This window comes from Nelumbo lutea, chromosome 2 (assembly GCF_056320005.1).
Source record: "Nelumbo lutea isolate HS-2025 chromosome 2, American lotus-T2T, whole genome shotgun sequence".
Lineage (NCBI taxonomy): Eukaryota > Viridiplantae > Streptophyta > Magnoliopsida > Proteales > Nelumbonaceae > Nelumbo > Nelumbo lutea.
Genome location: NC_142685.1, coordinates 42,937,880 through 42,954,353, shown reverse-complemented (window position 1 = coordinate 42,954,353; position 16,474 = coordinate 42,937,880). Strand labels below are relative to the sequence as shown.

At 39.5% G+C, this 16,474-nt stretch overlaps 1 protein-coding gene across 4 annotated transcripts; it reads right to left on the bottom strand.

Moving 5' to 3' along the window:
- Window positions 1-4,154: 4,154 nt before the first annotated feature.
- On the bottom strand, window positions 4,155-14,704 carry LOC148870196 (uncharacterized). Of its 4 annotated transcripts, none has more exons than XM_088972334.1 (5): window positions 14,529-14,686; window positions 13,772-13,831; window positions 13,382-13,590; window positions 5,791-5,883; window positions 4,155-4,861 (listed from the first exon to the last, which is right to left on the bottom strand). In XM_088972334.1, the coding sequence occupies exons 3-5, from the start codon at window positions 13,486-13,488 to the stop codon at window positions 4,351-4,353; spliced, it is 711 nt and encodes a 236-aa protein (XP_088828460.1). In that variant the 5' UTR covers window positions 13,489-13,590; window positions 13,772-13,831; window positions 14,529-14,686; the 3' UTR covers window positions 4,155-4,350. The 4 variants fall into 4 exon arrangements, with proteins under 4 accessions (XP_088828460.1, XP_088828458.1, XP_088828457.1 ...); XM_088972332.1 differs by having other exon boundaries at window positions 13,794-13,831; XM_088972331.1 differs by lacking the exon at window positions 13,772-13,831 and having other exon boundaries at window positions 14,529-14,704.
- Window positions 14,705-16,474: the final 1,770 nt, after the last annotated feature.

The window sequence follows — 16,474 nt, the reverse complement described above, 5'->3', positions numbered from 1 at the left end:
GCGGTGCTCAATCGGGTCGAGAAAGCCTACGAATGCAAGCAACAACACACAAAAGGCAACAAGAATGCACACAGATTAGACAAAAGGTAACTTGTATTGCATTAATCAATGGTAAGCACAAGCACACAGTACAGTGTTGAGGGGATCTCGTGCTTAACCTTTACACGCTTATGAACTCACTCGACTATCTACCTCCCTCAAAGACTACGTTAAGCTTTTGGGGGAGTGACATTAAGAAACATCAAAAATGTGAAAAAGCATACTACAATATTACAATAGTGTCATTGGCAATCTCCCATACAAAAGTACATGCATAGCCCACCCATGGCACACACTTGGACACTGGAGTGGTTGTTATAGGCATGATGGATGACACTTGGGCGCAGCAGAGAGAACACTTGTTACAGTCTCCCCCACTCAATTCAGTCTTCGTCCTCGAAGACTAGCTTTTGCTTGAGGCTCCGATCTGTTGTTCATGAAGGAAGGTTCTTCAGCTGCTCCAAGAAGTTTATCTCTTCCAAGGCCCAGGCATGATGATGGGTGGAAGTCTTCAATGTGTTATGGATGGCGGGAAAACCTATGGCTAGTCTCTATGGTAAGTCCTTGCCCGGCTACTTCAAGGTAGGATTTTGGTTGCTCTATCTTGGTGTTTGGAAGGTTTGTGGCCAGGGCTAGGTCAAAATGATATTTTGGATTGTTAGTGTGTTGGTTCCCATTTATTTTTCCCCAAGGTTGACTCACAAGGCTACTACTGGATTTAGCCTGAGGGATGATGTAAAGGTGGTCCCTAAATGGCTTGGGTGACACTCGCTCTCCCCGTTGGTTGTGGTAGTAGATGTGGGCAAGGTTTGACACGGCCTTGGGTTTTTTGTTGGGCCCATCAGTTGCAGGCGCTTGCGGCTTCTGCTGTGAAGTTGACTTCCACTGATGTGGTTGGTGTTGAAGCTGATGCTGATGCCGATGTTAGTGCTAACATGGGCGTTGGCATTGGCGTTGGCACTGGAAATGGAATTGTCTTGGGGGTGACTTCTTCCTAGTGATGACTTCCCAACCAGTTCCAGTGTTGATGTGAGGTACTTGACAGGGGTTCTTCCTTGTTGACGCGGCGTTGTCTTCATGGTTGCTAGTTTCTTGGTACAACTGTAAGGCCGAAAGCTGCTTCCCAAGTATCTGCAAGGCTAATGAGACAGGAACCATGCAAGGGGAGTGTTCGTCCAGAATAAACAAGCTGTTGATGTGTGGCATAAGTGCTGCTTCCGCCTGCTTGAGGAACTCCACTCCAAGAACAATCTGAAAATCATCCAAGGGAACCACATATAGATTGATGGTCATTTCCATGGTCCAACTTGGAGTTCTACTCCACAAGCCATGCCCTCTATTGCTTTGGCCCCGGAGTTGACCGCCTTGACCCACCCAATTTGTTTGGTGGTGGTCAAGCCGAGTCGCTTTGCTTCCGCAAGCGAAATGAAGTTGTGGGTGGCCCCAGTGTCCACCAAGGCTTGGGTCGGCCTCCCGCCAAGGGTGATGTCTACATAATTCAGCCCCTTGTGGGCTTTGGTGGGTCGCTTGGATGTGGCCTCTTTTTTTACCATGGCGTTGATGAGTTGGAGGGCGCCTACTCTTGGCGCCGCTGTGGGTTTCTCCTCATCGCTCTCTTCACTATCGCTGAGTTTGGCGATGAGGGCAGTTATTTTCTTTCGGGTTGGACTGTCACTCGTCCAATGCTTCCCATTGCAAAGGTAACAAGGTGCAGGAGGAGGTCTCCTAGTGGCTTGGTGGCCTTGATGGCTTGGGCCTCCTTGTGGCTTCTTCCCTCATTGGTAATTGTAGGGCTTGTCCGCAGGCACTAGCTTCTCATTTGTAGAGGTTGATTGTTGATCTCCCCCACTCAAAGTCGTGGTACGTGCTAGATGGTCTTTGCCCATCTTCCTTAGGTGTTCTCAGATCAACAAGCTGCTCAGCTACGGCCATGGCAGTGGCGGGGTCCTCAACCCCACATCGCTGCAGTTTGAGCTCAACCCATGGCTTGAGACCGTCCATGAAATTGAACAGGAGATCCTTGTCCAACATGTCAGAGATCTCCAGCGTCAAGGCCGAAAACTCCTTGACATAGTCATGTAGTAATTCTTGATGTCTGAGATTCTTCATTCTTCAGCGCATCACGTACTCCACATTTTCTAGGTAGAACTGACGCTTGATCTCACGCTTGAATCCTACCCAAGTGTTGATGGTGCGGGTTTCACGTTCAATGTCTTGGTAACACCTACGCCACCATAGCATTGTGATACCAGTCAAATACATAGCAGTTGTATGTACCTGAGTTTGGTTGTCGATGATGCCAGTGGCGGAGAAATGTTGCTCCAATTGCCACAAGAAGTTGTCAAGCTCCCTAGCATCCCGAGCACCCGAGTAAGGTGTTGGCTCTTGGATCTTGATGTTCATGGAAGCTAGGGTGGAGGGAGTGCTAGGTGTGTTGGCCACCACCCTCTTTAGGAGAGTCATCTCATCTCTCATCTCATCCAATTGCACTTGAAATCTGTCTAGCAAGCCCTGTAGGTTGCTTTGGGAAGGCCCAGCTCCCGAATTCTGTATGGTGGTGTGCATGTCTCTGAAGGCGCCATTGAAACGTCCTTCTAGTTCCACCACTGCATTCTCAATCGTCTTTAGGTTGAAGTGGAGTTCATCAACCCGATCTCGGGTTTCTCCCACTGTCACATCGCAACGTAGGAGGCGCATGTCCACGGTAGCTAGTTGGTCAACTGATTTGTCGTGCTTGCTAGCTTTAGTTGTACGGCCCTTTGGAGCTTGTGTCTTGGTAGGTTTGTCAAGTGGAGCTTCATCAGTGTCGTGGGCTTGAAGCCGCCCATGTGGTGTGTCATCGGCAATGCCACGGTTGCTTTTCATTGTGTTGATGTAGGGATGAAGACAAGGTCCAGAGTGTGTGTAGGAGCTCCTGCTCTGATACCAACTGTCATGGGGTTAATCAACGAGGCCCAATGCGGCACTCGATGGGGTCAAGAAAGCCTATGAATACAAGCAACAACACACAAAAGGCAACAAAAATGCACACGGATTAAACAAAATGTAACTTGTATTACATTAATCAATGGTAAGCACAAACACACAATACAGTGTCGAGGGGATCTCGTGCTTAACCTTTACACGCTTATGAACTCATTCGACTACCTACCCCCCATCAAAGAGTACGTTAAACTTTTGGAGGAGTGACATTAAAAAACATCAAAAATATAAAAAAAACATACTACAATATTACAATAATGTCATTGACAATCTCCCATACAAAAATACATGCATAGCCCACCCATTGACACTAGAGTGGCTGTTATAAGCATGATGAATGGCAGTTGGGCGCGGCAGAGAGAACACTTATTACAAACGATCAATCAAACAAAGAAAAGCCTTTATTGATTTGATATAAAATCGCTCACCCCTTGCTCCAGTCAACCTTTCGCCTTTATTGATATGTTATAAAACAAACAAGCTTACTAATAGTAATAAAGGGCGTAAGTCAAATCTCGAAACAAGCAACGGACTGAGCGCTGAGGTGCCTGAACTTGCTGCCGGAGCTTGTAGCGGCACTGCTCGATTAGCGCGCTAGCAACAAGCAACGGATTGAACGCTAGCACGGCGCTAACGAACGGCTGCGCGACCACACCGCGCTAACGCTCAATCAAGTAGGCTCGAAAGCCGGAGTGAATGTTAGCACATTGTAGTTTTTTCGCTTCTTGCATCCGGCTTTCTTGCTGCTCACGTTTTCCATTATACTGGTATGCCTGTACTTTTCCCGCTTGTTTATTCGCATGCTGGCTAGCTCGTGCAATCAACGAAAAATTCCTTCGCGCTTAGCTTAGTAAGTTAAGCCAGCCTGGTTCTCCGGGCACTATGGTAGGACGTGGATCGGTCAAGATGAGAATGGCCTTTCTCCATAATGTAATGTTATGGCCTTCAGTTCCAAGTTCTAAGTGGTAACCTAAACTTTCCTAGTTCACCACTCATCCAAGAATGAGAACTGCCAGTCTTGGGCATGCTATTTTTTCATGCATTCAAAGCACTCGCCACATGAAACTCATCCACTGCTATTAAACGATAAGTTGGCGAGCCACAGCCCCCAAGGAAAAGGATGCGATTCTAGATTGCTATCAAGAAAACACTAACAGAAAGATCTCAGGCTGTGAAGAGTTGAAGAGAATCCAAGTACAAAGAAAAAAAATGGCAAAAAACTTTCTAATGCACGTCATATTCAAATGAGAACAAGTACCTTCCAGAATTGCAACATACCAAAAACTTCCAATGAATAACTCCACCTACTACCTGCAATATATTCCCCTCTCAGTATCTGCGTAGTCCCATTCGACCCGAGGGGCACTCGAATGCATGGTGACCGCGGCCACCACAATTCTGGCAGATGACAATCGAGACACAATCACGACTAATGTGACCTGGTTGGCCGCAGTTGCGGCAGAATATGTCACGGAAAGGTCCACCAGCTATCTCCGATGCTAGGCCAGACTTGGGACACTGACGGGCAACATGACCCGACACATTGCAGATATTGCAGACAGGTTCATTAGGGCATTCACGGGCCAGGTGACCAGTCTTGCGACAGTTGTTGCAGGCCTTCTCATTGGTGCAGTCAGCAGCAATATGGCCTGGCTTGTAGCAATTGTTGCAGAGTCTTGGGTCATAAGGAGGTAAGCCTGAACCAGAGCACTCACGAGCCAGGTGACCTGTTTTGCCACACACATGACAGATTGGATCGTTGTTGCACTGGCTTGCAACATGTCCAGGCTCCTTGCAGTTCCAACACATGGTTGCTGAGTTACAGTCAGAGGCAATGTGACTAATAAGAGAAGGCATTCAACAAAAAATACACGTTAGTTTACTTCTGCAGAGAAAGGCATAGATCGATGTTTGTCGTACTAAGTTAACGAATTGTCACCATGAAATTTAGCACACTTTGCATTGGAAGTGGAAAAAGAAAATATGCAGCAGCTGGATTAGCCAATCTATGGAAAGCAAGGGTAATCTTATTAAGGTAGAAATTACTAATCAAATGTTGTATAACACCCAATAGATGGTATGCTTAATAGTCAAAATACAAGTTTTTTCAATGCACTGCATCGTCCATTATGCTGATCTAACTGTACTTCGGAGCAATGAAAGAGACGATACTATGGAATGTGCAGTTATAATGCACTCCATGCTTATGCAAAGTATCAAATGCCACAGAATTTTCTCAAAGGAAATATGGTATGGCCAGTAAGTGTAGGCTTCAAAAACGGAAACATGAATCAATCCATCTAGGCTCTTAGTATTTTTTTTACAAGGGATGAGACAAAAACGTGAATCAACCAAAAATTTTGGTTGCAAATTGCTCAGACGCTGGGGAAAACAGTTTTTTGTAATAAAAATTATATGCTCTATTCAGCTGGAGAGAAGAAAATTGAGTTATTTATTTTTTCCGTGAGAAAATAAGTGGAATTCAAAAAAGAGATGCATGGATATAGTGTATCCACAGTTTCTAGCCGTGCAGAGTGGGGTGGGGGTAATTTTATCTTTAATACTATTACCTTTTCTCAAACTTTTTGTGAGAAAAAGACGAGGCATAAACAGATGAACTTTATTGTCAAAAAATGCAAATGCATTGTATCTACGGGACATATTCTATGATCAATGCCAACTGCTAAAACACCTTTTAAATGGTAGTAAAATTTTGTCAACTTCATAAATCAGCATTATCTTAAATACCAGTAAAGAAGCCCATCTTACCCAGGAAGTCCACAATTGTTGCAGACAGCCACGTTAGGACAATCTCTGGCATAATGTCCAGGTCGTTTACAGTTCTTGCATAGATAATCTTGCCTGATGAGAAAAATAATGGCATCAGCCTACCTAAAACTCAAAGATGAAGTAGCCACCGAAAGATTCCCATCATACTTAAATAACACAGCCAAAATGGCAATGTTCTAGTGTTGGATACATAAGGAAATAAATAAAAATAATAATCTTTAGACAATTTTCAATTTATACACATCAGTTATAAAAGAAAATTGATAGGGTCACTGATCAAGAAGTAAAACTCAAAAGCTACTGATAAATCTAAATTAAAAATCACAATAACAGCACCCATTGAGAACCAATGTGGTCTTAGTAAAATATTGCTCACTCAGGAAGTGAGCAATTGGGAAAAAAGAACATTATGAATATTGGAGTTTAAAAATAATATTAATTAAAATAGGAAAAAGCCAAAATGAAAAAAAAATATAAATATTACTAATTAAAAAATACATACTTAAACATAACACATACCTAATGTAAAAACACATAAACATACATAAAAATACATAATTGTAATGCAAAAATATAACATAAATCATATGCATAGTGAAAGCGTAAAAACAATACCAAATATCACATACAAAGATATTCAAGCATTCAACAATTTAAGCATGCGGAATTTCAAGCTCTTTATTTACTCCGTAAATGCATTGCTCTAATTTACGAACCACTTTTTACGAAGCCCCTTGAGGCAAGCCCAAACAAGTCCATATTAGGGTCTTAAATTCTTAATCCCTAGTCCATAGTTGTCAAGGCCCGCCTAGGCGACTAGGCACTTTTCAAAGAACGCCTTGCCCAAACGCCAATTATGTTAGGTGCATGCTTATATAAATATTTATTAAATAAAAAATAAAAATATATAATATTTTATTGGTTGTTTTTAGTTAATTATAATAGAACCTATTGCATGTTATCATGCTTTTGTATTGAGGAAAGTAAAAACAAAGTTAATCTTCGAGGGTTTCACATTGACAATAGAACTGAAATATCGAACTGACGAAGATGAGAGAACAACAGCCTCCATCGTTCCCACGGTCCTCGAAAGTCAAGGTGAGTTAATCCTTCTCCTTCTTCTTCTTCTTAGTTTTGTTCTCTGTTTCCTGGTTTAAAACAGTGGTCACGCCCCATTTTCTCCTCTTCCTTTTTGTATCTTTTCTCCAAGTTTTTTGAATCATTTTATTGGACTAAAACAGGGGCTCTGCCCCCTTCTTTTGTTCTTAAATTTTCCTGCATGTTTTCAGCTTTTTTTTTCTCATTATTGGTGTCTGAAACAGGGGCTCCACCCCTTCTTTTATTTAAAATTTTTCTTCACTAGCTTTTCTGGGTCTAAAACAGGGGCTCCGCCCTCTTCTTTTTTTCTTAATTTCTTCATTTTTTCAGCTTTTGTTTGTTCTCATTATTGGTTTCTGAGACAGGGGCTCCGTCCCTTTTTTTCTTCTTTTATTTTAATATTTTTTCACCAGATTTTCTGGGTCTAGAACAGGGGCTCCGGCCCCTACTTTTCTTTTCCATTTTCTTCTTTTATTTTAGTATTTGTTCCTTGTTGATCTAAAATAGGGGCTCTGGCCCTTCAGTTCTTTCAAGTTCCATGCACAAAAGTAAGTGCAGAATACATAAATCCAAAAAAAAAAAAAAGAAATTAGTTCAAAAGGGTAGAAATTCATCGGAAACCTTAGTTTTAAATTCCATCGCCTAGGCGAGGGCTATGTGGCTAGGCGCCTGAGTACCCCATGGTCGCCTAGCCTCGCCTTGGCGCCTTGAAAACTATGCCTTAGTCCCTACTTAAAAATTTGGTTTTATAATTTACTTAGTTCCTTATTTTAACAAAAAATTGTCTTCTATTAGGAAGACTGAAACGGACAACATTAGCAAAGTGAACCAAGGGTGTGCCTTTCTAAAGCTAGGTGTGGTGCAAGCCTTGAAAAGTGCAACGCCTGTGCGCCAAGACATGCCTTTTCAATCACAGCAACAACTCAAACCCTGATGATTTTCTAGCCATGGATTAGACGTGCAACACTTAAAGCAAAAATGCAGGGAGGCATCCAAAGTCCTATGTGATGGGAAAATAATACTTAAGCTAGAAAGAAAGTTTTAAAAAGCAGCTACAAGGCCAGTAATTGTAATATCATATGCAGCCAATTGTAATGTCATATGTCAAAAAATGAGAATGACAAAACTGGAAATGTTCAGATGGATAAATAGGAAAACAAAAAAAAAGATAGAAATTAGATAAGAAACTAGGAGTACCCCCGATAAGTGACAAAGTGAGGAAAAGTAGACTAAGATAGTTTAGTCAAGTGCAGAAAACACCATCATCTACAGCCCCAATAAATAGAAATGACCTGTTATAGGGTATCTAGAAGAGCAAGGGATGGGCCACAACAGATATGCCAAATGGAACATATACTAACACAAGTTGGTATTTTTGGTGTAAAAGCAGTTTCCAGTCTGACCAAAAGGTTTCCCCTCACATGAAAGGGGAGGAGGATTGCAATTTATAAACCTTTCTTTTCCAGCAAAGAGTTTAAGAGAGGCCATTAGCCCCTCATTCAAGTCCACCTGCTGGTATGTTCCCATCCATATCTTTTCAAGGCTTTGATTGCAGGTGAGCAAAATACCTCCTTTCATTCTAAGAATATATGGTAATCCCACATTTCTCCCATAGTTTTTTTGAAGCCTGCTTGAAGAGAATAAATACTTGTGACCTTCTCCAGAAGAACATTGGCAAATTGTCTCTCCATTTAGACTTGCATCAAGGTTCGAAATTTTGTTATGTACAGTGTTTTAAAAGCGCAAGGTGCAGAGGTCAATTTGCACCCGAGGCACAAGGCGCAAAGTGAGGCACACGCCTTTTTGAAGCAAGGTGCAAAAACTAAAAAAAATGCTAAAAAAACAAGAAAATTGTCAGAAAATTAAAAAATGCCAAAAAAATCAAAGAAACAAAAAATATTAAACATAATATTAATAAATAAACATTAGATGTAAAGCATATTCAAATGAGAATTTAAAAATTAAAATCAAACATATAAAACATTTTCAAGCATGTAAAACCTCTAATCTCTTTTTTCACTCAATTGCATACTTCAAGTAGCTAATGTAATGTAAAACATATTACATTCCTGATTCTACGAGCCGCCTTTGTGCCATGCCCCTCAAGACAAGCCCAAAGAAGTCCACGTTAGGTGTTAAATCTTAGTTCTCACACAAAAAAAAAATAATGAATTTATAAGTTTAATTGTTATTTAAGAAAAAATTTATAATTTTAATGAGTCGCCTTTGTGCCACGCCTGAGGCGCAAAGTGCATTAGGCGCACCAGGTGTGTGCCTTTTGAAAGGGCTGCGCCTAGGACCTAGGCAAGGCGCATACCCTAAAATGCACCTCACCTGTGCGCCTAGGCGCACCTTTTAAATCACTGGTTATGTATCGGCCGATTCATCATATTGTTGGGTCACCAATATGATATATAAAAATGCTTTTGGTATTTGACCTATTTGAGGGGGTCGATGGGCCTAAGACCTACCCCATCCCCATGACCTATTTTTGAAAAAAAAAAAAAAAGAGGTGGGCACAAGGTTCAATGTACCAATACACCCCTTTGTTCCATATCAAGGTGTAAAGATACTTTGAACTTTGACTTGCATTTAATGCCTCCACAATGACGAATCTTCTGATCATATTCTTCTCCATTGTCAAAAAACAAAAAAAAATCTGACACCATTTTCTCAACATTACATGTTACAGTTGGGTTGCTCTGGAGCATATTGTGGACCTACCCTGGCAGTGGCATGGTAGAGGTATTAACAGGAGAGGTAAGATCTATTAGCAAAGAGTTATTCAAATGGTGATGTGGGGCATTTGGGAAGTGATAAATAATCACATCTTTGACAACAATGCCAGATCTCAGTAAGACTTATTCTCCCGCATTACTAACGGTTGTAACTTGTGGAGCACCAGCTTCAGCTCTTTAAAGGTATTTCTGTAAATGATCTGCATAGGAATGTGATTAATTTTTTTATTCTCCTCCACCACACTCCTAACCATCCCTCTGGGACCAAATGCACAAAAGGAAGGGGTGATGACTTTAATTTTGATAGAAATGCCCCAAGGTAATCCAGGAATAGATGGAATTGGAGACGTGATCAGAGAAAAGAATGGTAATATTTGTTGGGACTTCAGTGGGACAACTGGGACTGCTGGCTGTAGTACTATACTAAGGCAGAGGTTTTGGTTGCACTCACTGTTATCCACATTGCTAAAGACCTAGGCATTTTGAATTTAATCATTGAAGGAGACTTTGAGAATACAGAATACTATTAAGTGGTTAGAAGAGTAGGCAATTTGTTCGTCTATCTTCTCTCAAAAAAGAAGAAGAAGACCACCAGCCACCCCTTTTTGATACAAGCATATTTGTCAAAGCACTAAACTACAGAAAAGCACCTAGCGACCCACCAAGAATAGTTTTCAAGGCACCAAGGCAAGGCTAGGCGACATGGGGTGCCTTGTCGTCTAGGCAATGGATTCTTTATGTTGAAAATAAAATTAAAAAAAATATAGGGGATGAACCCTTATTTTTGTTATAGGAAAAGAAGAACAAAATGTGCTGACTATATGAAGAAGAAGAAGAAGAAGAAGTAGAAGAATATATGGAAGAATAAAATGTGCTGACTAGATAAAATTTTAAGTTCTCTCTTTCTTATTGGTTCAGGTTTTGAAGTCTTTGAGGGTTCAATACAGCATTTAGCAATGTTTGTGTTGATTAAACCCTAATAAATAAGAAAACAATAAAAGAAAATTAGTAATATAAACACACAAAATGATTATTTTAGTTTAGTAATGTGTATTTTATAATTATAATCTCAAAAAAGAATGAACCAAAAAGTATTTTATAGTAAGAAGTAAAAAACTGATTGGCGATTAGGCGAGGCGAGCCTCAAAGGACACCTTGTCGCCTAGGCAACCGCCTTGACAACTATGCCACCAAGGCAATGGATTTTTTTTATGTGAAAATAATAAACCCTAAGCTAATCCCCTAGTTTCTGTAGTAAACAGAAATCATCTTTTACAAATAAAGAACAGTAACCTTCATCAAGTGTGAACTTGATATGAAAACATAGACAATCAACATATTCACAATAAGAAGTACAATCTTAAGTCTCCAAGAGCAGAAGATAGCATTAGCTGACTTGTTTGTTGATCAAACCATGACAAACAAGAAAACAATAGAAAGCAACTATTAATATAACAATGTCCATTATACCATTGCAAACTCACAAAATAAAAAATAAAGAATATTATACAGCACCTTTTACAGGAAAAAAAGGCACTTGGGAGAGGCAACCTCATGTGCATTTCTCACCCACCTACTTCTACATTAATAATTACTATGGCTATAGGACTCAGTTACCTCCATTCCATGTTTAACACTAACAAATATGTAAGCAATGAACCAGGTGTCTCCTATATGAGACAAGCACATGATTTTTCACCTCACTTTAATATATATTCTGTAATATTTTAACACCAATAGAATTGAAAGACTGGTGAATCCAGGGAAGCAAATAGAAGCAACATGACCAATGAATAAGTGACTAACACATAGGGTGCAAATCAGATACCCGATTTGAAGATTCTACACTGCATTGGGCCTGTGATTCCAGGCCAGGCCCATTCAAATATTTACAATACCCCAACATGAGCCCGCCCAAGTTGCACCCCTACTAACACTTCGGGTTTCACTTCACTTTTGAAATTTACTTCTTCATTATGGTCCAAAAACTTAAACACCTTCCAAGTTCCAATGGTTATAGGAAATAAGGCATATTGTTGAAGTATGTAATAATTAGTATTAGAACCTTGAATGAAGAACAGTTGTGAATGTGGAACAGTTGAAATATTTGCACTTCCTATGGTTAGACATAGATGCATTCTTCCACTGAGGCATGTGAAACTTCACATAATGTTCTGGAAACAGTCTAAAACTAAATGCAGCCTGCAACATCTCTATAATCTCACAACATTTAAAAATATTAGGTGGAGCAATAATACTTAAGTTTCCACAGTTTCCAAAGGACAAATAATGAACCTCTTGAATGCCAATAGATTCTGCACATGCTAGTCAAAATAGTGTGTTTTAAGAATGGGCTGCTTCTATAGGCATTAAATATTGATTTGAAAAAAAAAATGAGATACTCAAATGTCATTAAAAAACTAAAGTATAATTGTTAACTCCAGAAGCATATAAATATATGTTTCCACAAAAAAGACATCTTAGTGTTAGGGGGTACCTTTTAGCTGGAGAGAGAGAGAGAGAGAGAGAGAGAGAGAGACAGAGACAGAGAGATTGGCTGACATGTCTTCAATACTATGGCCCTTTCTTTCATTCAAAGGAAATATGACTTGCCACTTCCGTAAAGGTCATTAGAAATCAATTATTAAAGCATGAACACCTCAAGAAGAGATGTAAGACCACCCAAAGAATAGATAATGAAGTGGCTGAAATGGGCTCTAAACAAGCTAGAAACAGGCCACAAAGCCCTCAATTTATTAGTTTGAAATCTGCCTTTGGTTTTCCCAACAGAGCAAGCTGGGCAGAACATAAAGAGATTAAATAATCAAATAAAAACAAGTACAAAAAAGAATTTATAAATGGATGAAGAAGAGCTCAAATAGAAATTAATGGTGTCTTAAGTAAATAGAAAAAGCCAGTGAGGATGACTATTTTACTAGTTAGAAAGGATTGCAGAAATTTGGTATTAAAAAATGCAAAGGGAAAGAAAGAAAAAATAGCAGAAAAGTAAAAAGAAAAATGACAAAGTTAAGGAGAAAAATTGAACATGTAAGAAGAGAGAAAAGAGAACTTGAAATTAAGAAAAAAATGTGATTCAATGGACTAGTATTCAACAAAGGAATTGAATAACTATAGTAAATAAAGGATAGGTCTTAGTAGACTAAGCACCATTCTGTACTCTTGCGAAATATATGGAAACAAGATAAAGATTTAAAATCCAATCCAGTTTACTGAAATGCCAGTCCAAAACCAAGGAAATGATACAATAATGTTCTAAAAACACTTATCAAACATTTTGTTTCAGGTGAAATAATGTGAACCTTATAATTTTGCTGTGCTTTTAACGATAAACTAAAGCATTTATTTGGTGCAATTTCAAATAATGGACATTGTCTAAATTCAATACAAGTATTCACTGAAAATGAATTATTATCTTGATTAAGAAGATAAATACTCTAAGAAACAGCAGTTGAAAAAATCAACATAAATAAATATCATGATTGAAAATGAATTTCAATCTCACTTGACCTCATGATCCAGGTGTAAACAACTAATGGTTTCTTATCATTCATCACTTAACCAAGCGAAAGCAAGCCAGAACGGGGAAGAAAAGGACCAAATGATAAGACCCAATAATCAGAGTCTAGCAAGGGGAACCCGTGCAACAATATCACATTATCACAAAGGGAAAAATAGCAATAAAGGTTAGAAAGACATTGATAAGATTTACGGACCTGTAACTACGGCGATCCCTTCGATAGGGAGCATCGCGGTAAGATGCACGCTCGCCACTGCGGAACCGCCTAGCTCGTGGAGGACTCCTGCTGCTGTCTGGACTCATATCGAGGAAATACAAAATATTCCAATTAAATTCTTCAGTTATAGAGATCCAAAACTACAACAACTCTGGAAACCACCGATCAAAACCACCAATAGCTCCTTCCTGTCCAAATCACCACAAACCAAACCACCTATATAAATTCAAGTCCATCTCCAGTTGGCTCCAAATCCCTAACTCAAACTTTAACCCGCCGTATATAGTTTAATAAAACAGAAGCCCCAAACCCAACAAATGGAAGGAAGTGTAGAAATTTGAGAGGGGGAGGGGAAACAAAAGAAACTACTTTTTCCCTCCTTCGACGTTACCATAGCTTACAAAGAATCAGCTGCACGCCAGCGGAAACCTGAAGTTAAGAGCACAACACCCCCCCCCCCCCGGCACCCCCATCCGTTAAGAACACTAGATTAATAAGAAATTAAAACAAAAAAAAAATATTAGGGGAAAAAAAAGGAGCCAGAAGCCAAAATCCCTAGCAAGAGCGGCAATAAAATGTTTAAAAAAACGATCTTAATCCTGAATATCAACTAGTTGAATTGTAGTTGGAAATTATTTTAGTTAAAATGAACATAAACATAGATGTGAAATCTCGTGGAAGGAAATATAAAAGCAAATGTGTGAGGAAGAGGAGAATAAAGGCAAGCCTCCAGCAAACTCTGAAACCCAAACTAATACCTCCAGATTCCAGAGAACGCTAGAAATTTAAACAAAACGCACTTCACCAACAACAACGAAAATCCAAAACCCTAATATCCAAAAAGAGCCGATACAAATAACTGTCGCTTCGGCCTCCATTTTACCCGAGGTCTCGCATCGACCATTAAATGTAAAACATCAAAACTTTTCCATCTACCGCGTCTAAAAATCCATGTAAAGAAACGGAATATTGAGTATAACTTAGCAATGCGTTCAACCATTGACAAGGTGAGAAATCGAAATTTCGCTATGAACGAGAGCTCACGACGAAACCGATCTCCAGACCTCTCCGGGTGAGACGATTGTATAGAAGACACGATGAGAAACAGAAATCAGGAAGCACCGACCTTGCGAATTGCTCTGTGCTACGACCTACGAGGAGTCCAGACTCCGAGCGAGGGAGCGAAAATACAAAATGAATCACAGGGGTGATTACCCGAATAAAAGTGACCATAAGAAACCCTAACAAATGGGTAGTAAAGTGTAAACTTGAGAAAGGGCTCCTATATTCCGGGTCAAGAAGGTAGCTAATATACGACCCTACGTATTTTACCCACTTGGACAAATGCTCTTGCTAATCCTAACCGTCCATCGGAAAAATACTATCCCAATCTGCCATGCGTTTATTCGAAATCCACGCCAATTCGAGACGGGATTCACCGCAGGCAAATCAGAAAAAATTGCCACGTGTTAAAAAACAAAAAACGACCGTGTTAAAACAAAAATTGCCACGTGCACTCTTGTGTGCAGGGGTGCGTTCCCAATCAAATTAAGACACGTCAGAATTTGTATAGAACTCTAACTCAGATATGAAAATCATTTAAACGGCCAGTTTAAATACGTTAGTTTTGCTTTTTAATACTTAAAAAAATAAAAGGAAAAGTTAAAACTTTAGGGCATATTTGGTTTGAAAGAAAAGGTAGGGAAAGGAAGGAAAAGATAAGAAAACTCATACTAGGTTTGTAAGGGTTTTTCTATATTTTCCTTCGTTTTTTTACATTTTCCTTCAAATCAAACATAGCCTTAACGTGAAGATTATCCCATGGCAAAATTTAATGGCATTTGTAAAACCTTAATCCCCTTTTCTTTGTTTAACATTGAACTAGCAAAGTAACCTGTGTTGAGTGTTGGGAAAGGGAAGGTGTTCGCAGAATGGAAGCAACAACACAATGTAATAAACACAATAAACCTTTCTCGCTTGAATTAACCTTGAGGAGTAAAAATATATGGTAAACCAAATATCCTGATAATAGGTAATGCTATGAAGACATCAAAAATAAATAGGCAAGGGAACACACAATTTTTAACGTGGAAAGCCTCTTTAATGTGAGGAGTAAAAATCACGGGACCTAGTCCAGTAAAATCTCCACTATAAAGATATAATAAGTGCAGCAAAGTGTCTCCAGACAAAAAGGATTCACCACAAGCCCCTACTCACAATCAACTAGTGGAAATCACAAAAAAAAATAATCCAAATAACTCATAATAGGGTACAAACAACCCAACCAAAAGGGACGAAGAAACGAAAATCTGACCGTACAGATTAAATCCCACGATGTCAGGAATAATATACTGAAAAATCATAAAAAACAGAGCACAAAGGACCACCCAATTTGATAAAGACGTGGCACGCATGATGAAAGAATAAGAAGAAAAAAGGTTTCATGGGATAGGTTTTTTTATATATTAAAGGGTTGTGGGCCCCCACTTTAGGAGGACCCACAACAAACTCCCCCTCTAACTCAAGTGGAGGCAAATGCCAAACCGGCAATCAAACGACAAGCTTCAAACTTTCCTCTCGGTAGAGTCTTTGTCAACATGTCTGAACTATTATCATCTATATAAATCTTTTCAAGTTCTATCAACTTAGAGTCCAGAACATCTAGTATCTAATGATACCGCACATCAATATGTTTAGATCTACCGTGAAAAGTAGGATTCTTGCCAATATGGATAGCACTCTGACTATCACAATATAAGACATACCTCTGTTGAGTGAAACCAAGTTCATGCACAAACTTTTTCATCCAAAGCAACTCTTTACATACTTCAGTAATAGCAATAAACCCAGCCTCAGTCGTAGACAGTGCAACATACTTTTGCCACCTAGACTGTCAGGCCATAGCTCCCCCTGCAAAAGTAATCAAATAGCCAGAGGTAGACTTTTTAGAATTGGCATCCCTATCCATGTCTGAATTTGTATAATTGCAAAGAGTAGGTTTCCCAATTCTAAAGCAGAGTTTTAAACTAGAAGTACCCTGGAGATATCTCAATATCCACTTCACAGCAGTCC

Bases quoted from the DNA above. Each gene is read 5' to 3' on its own strand.
- LOC148870196 (XM_088972331.1), bottom strand. From the start codon at position 13,488: ATGAGTCCAGACAGCAGCAGGAGTCCTCCACGAGCTAGGCGGTTCCGC. The intron at 5,884-13,381 runs GTCCGTAAATCT...TTTTCTCATCAG, and splicing joins AGGGATCGCCGTAGTTACAG to GCAAGATTATCTATGCAAGA. The intron at 4,862-5,790 runs GTAAGATGGGCT...TTCTCTTATTAG, and splicing joins AACAATTGTGGACTTCCTGG to TCACATTGCCTCTGACTGTA.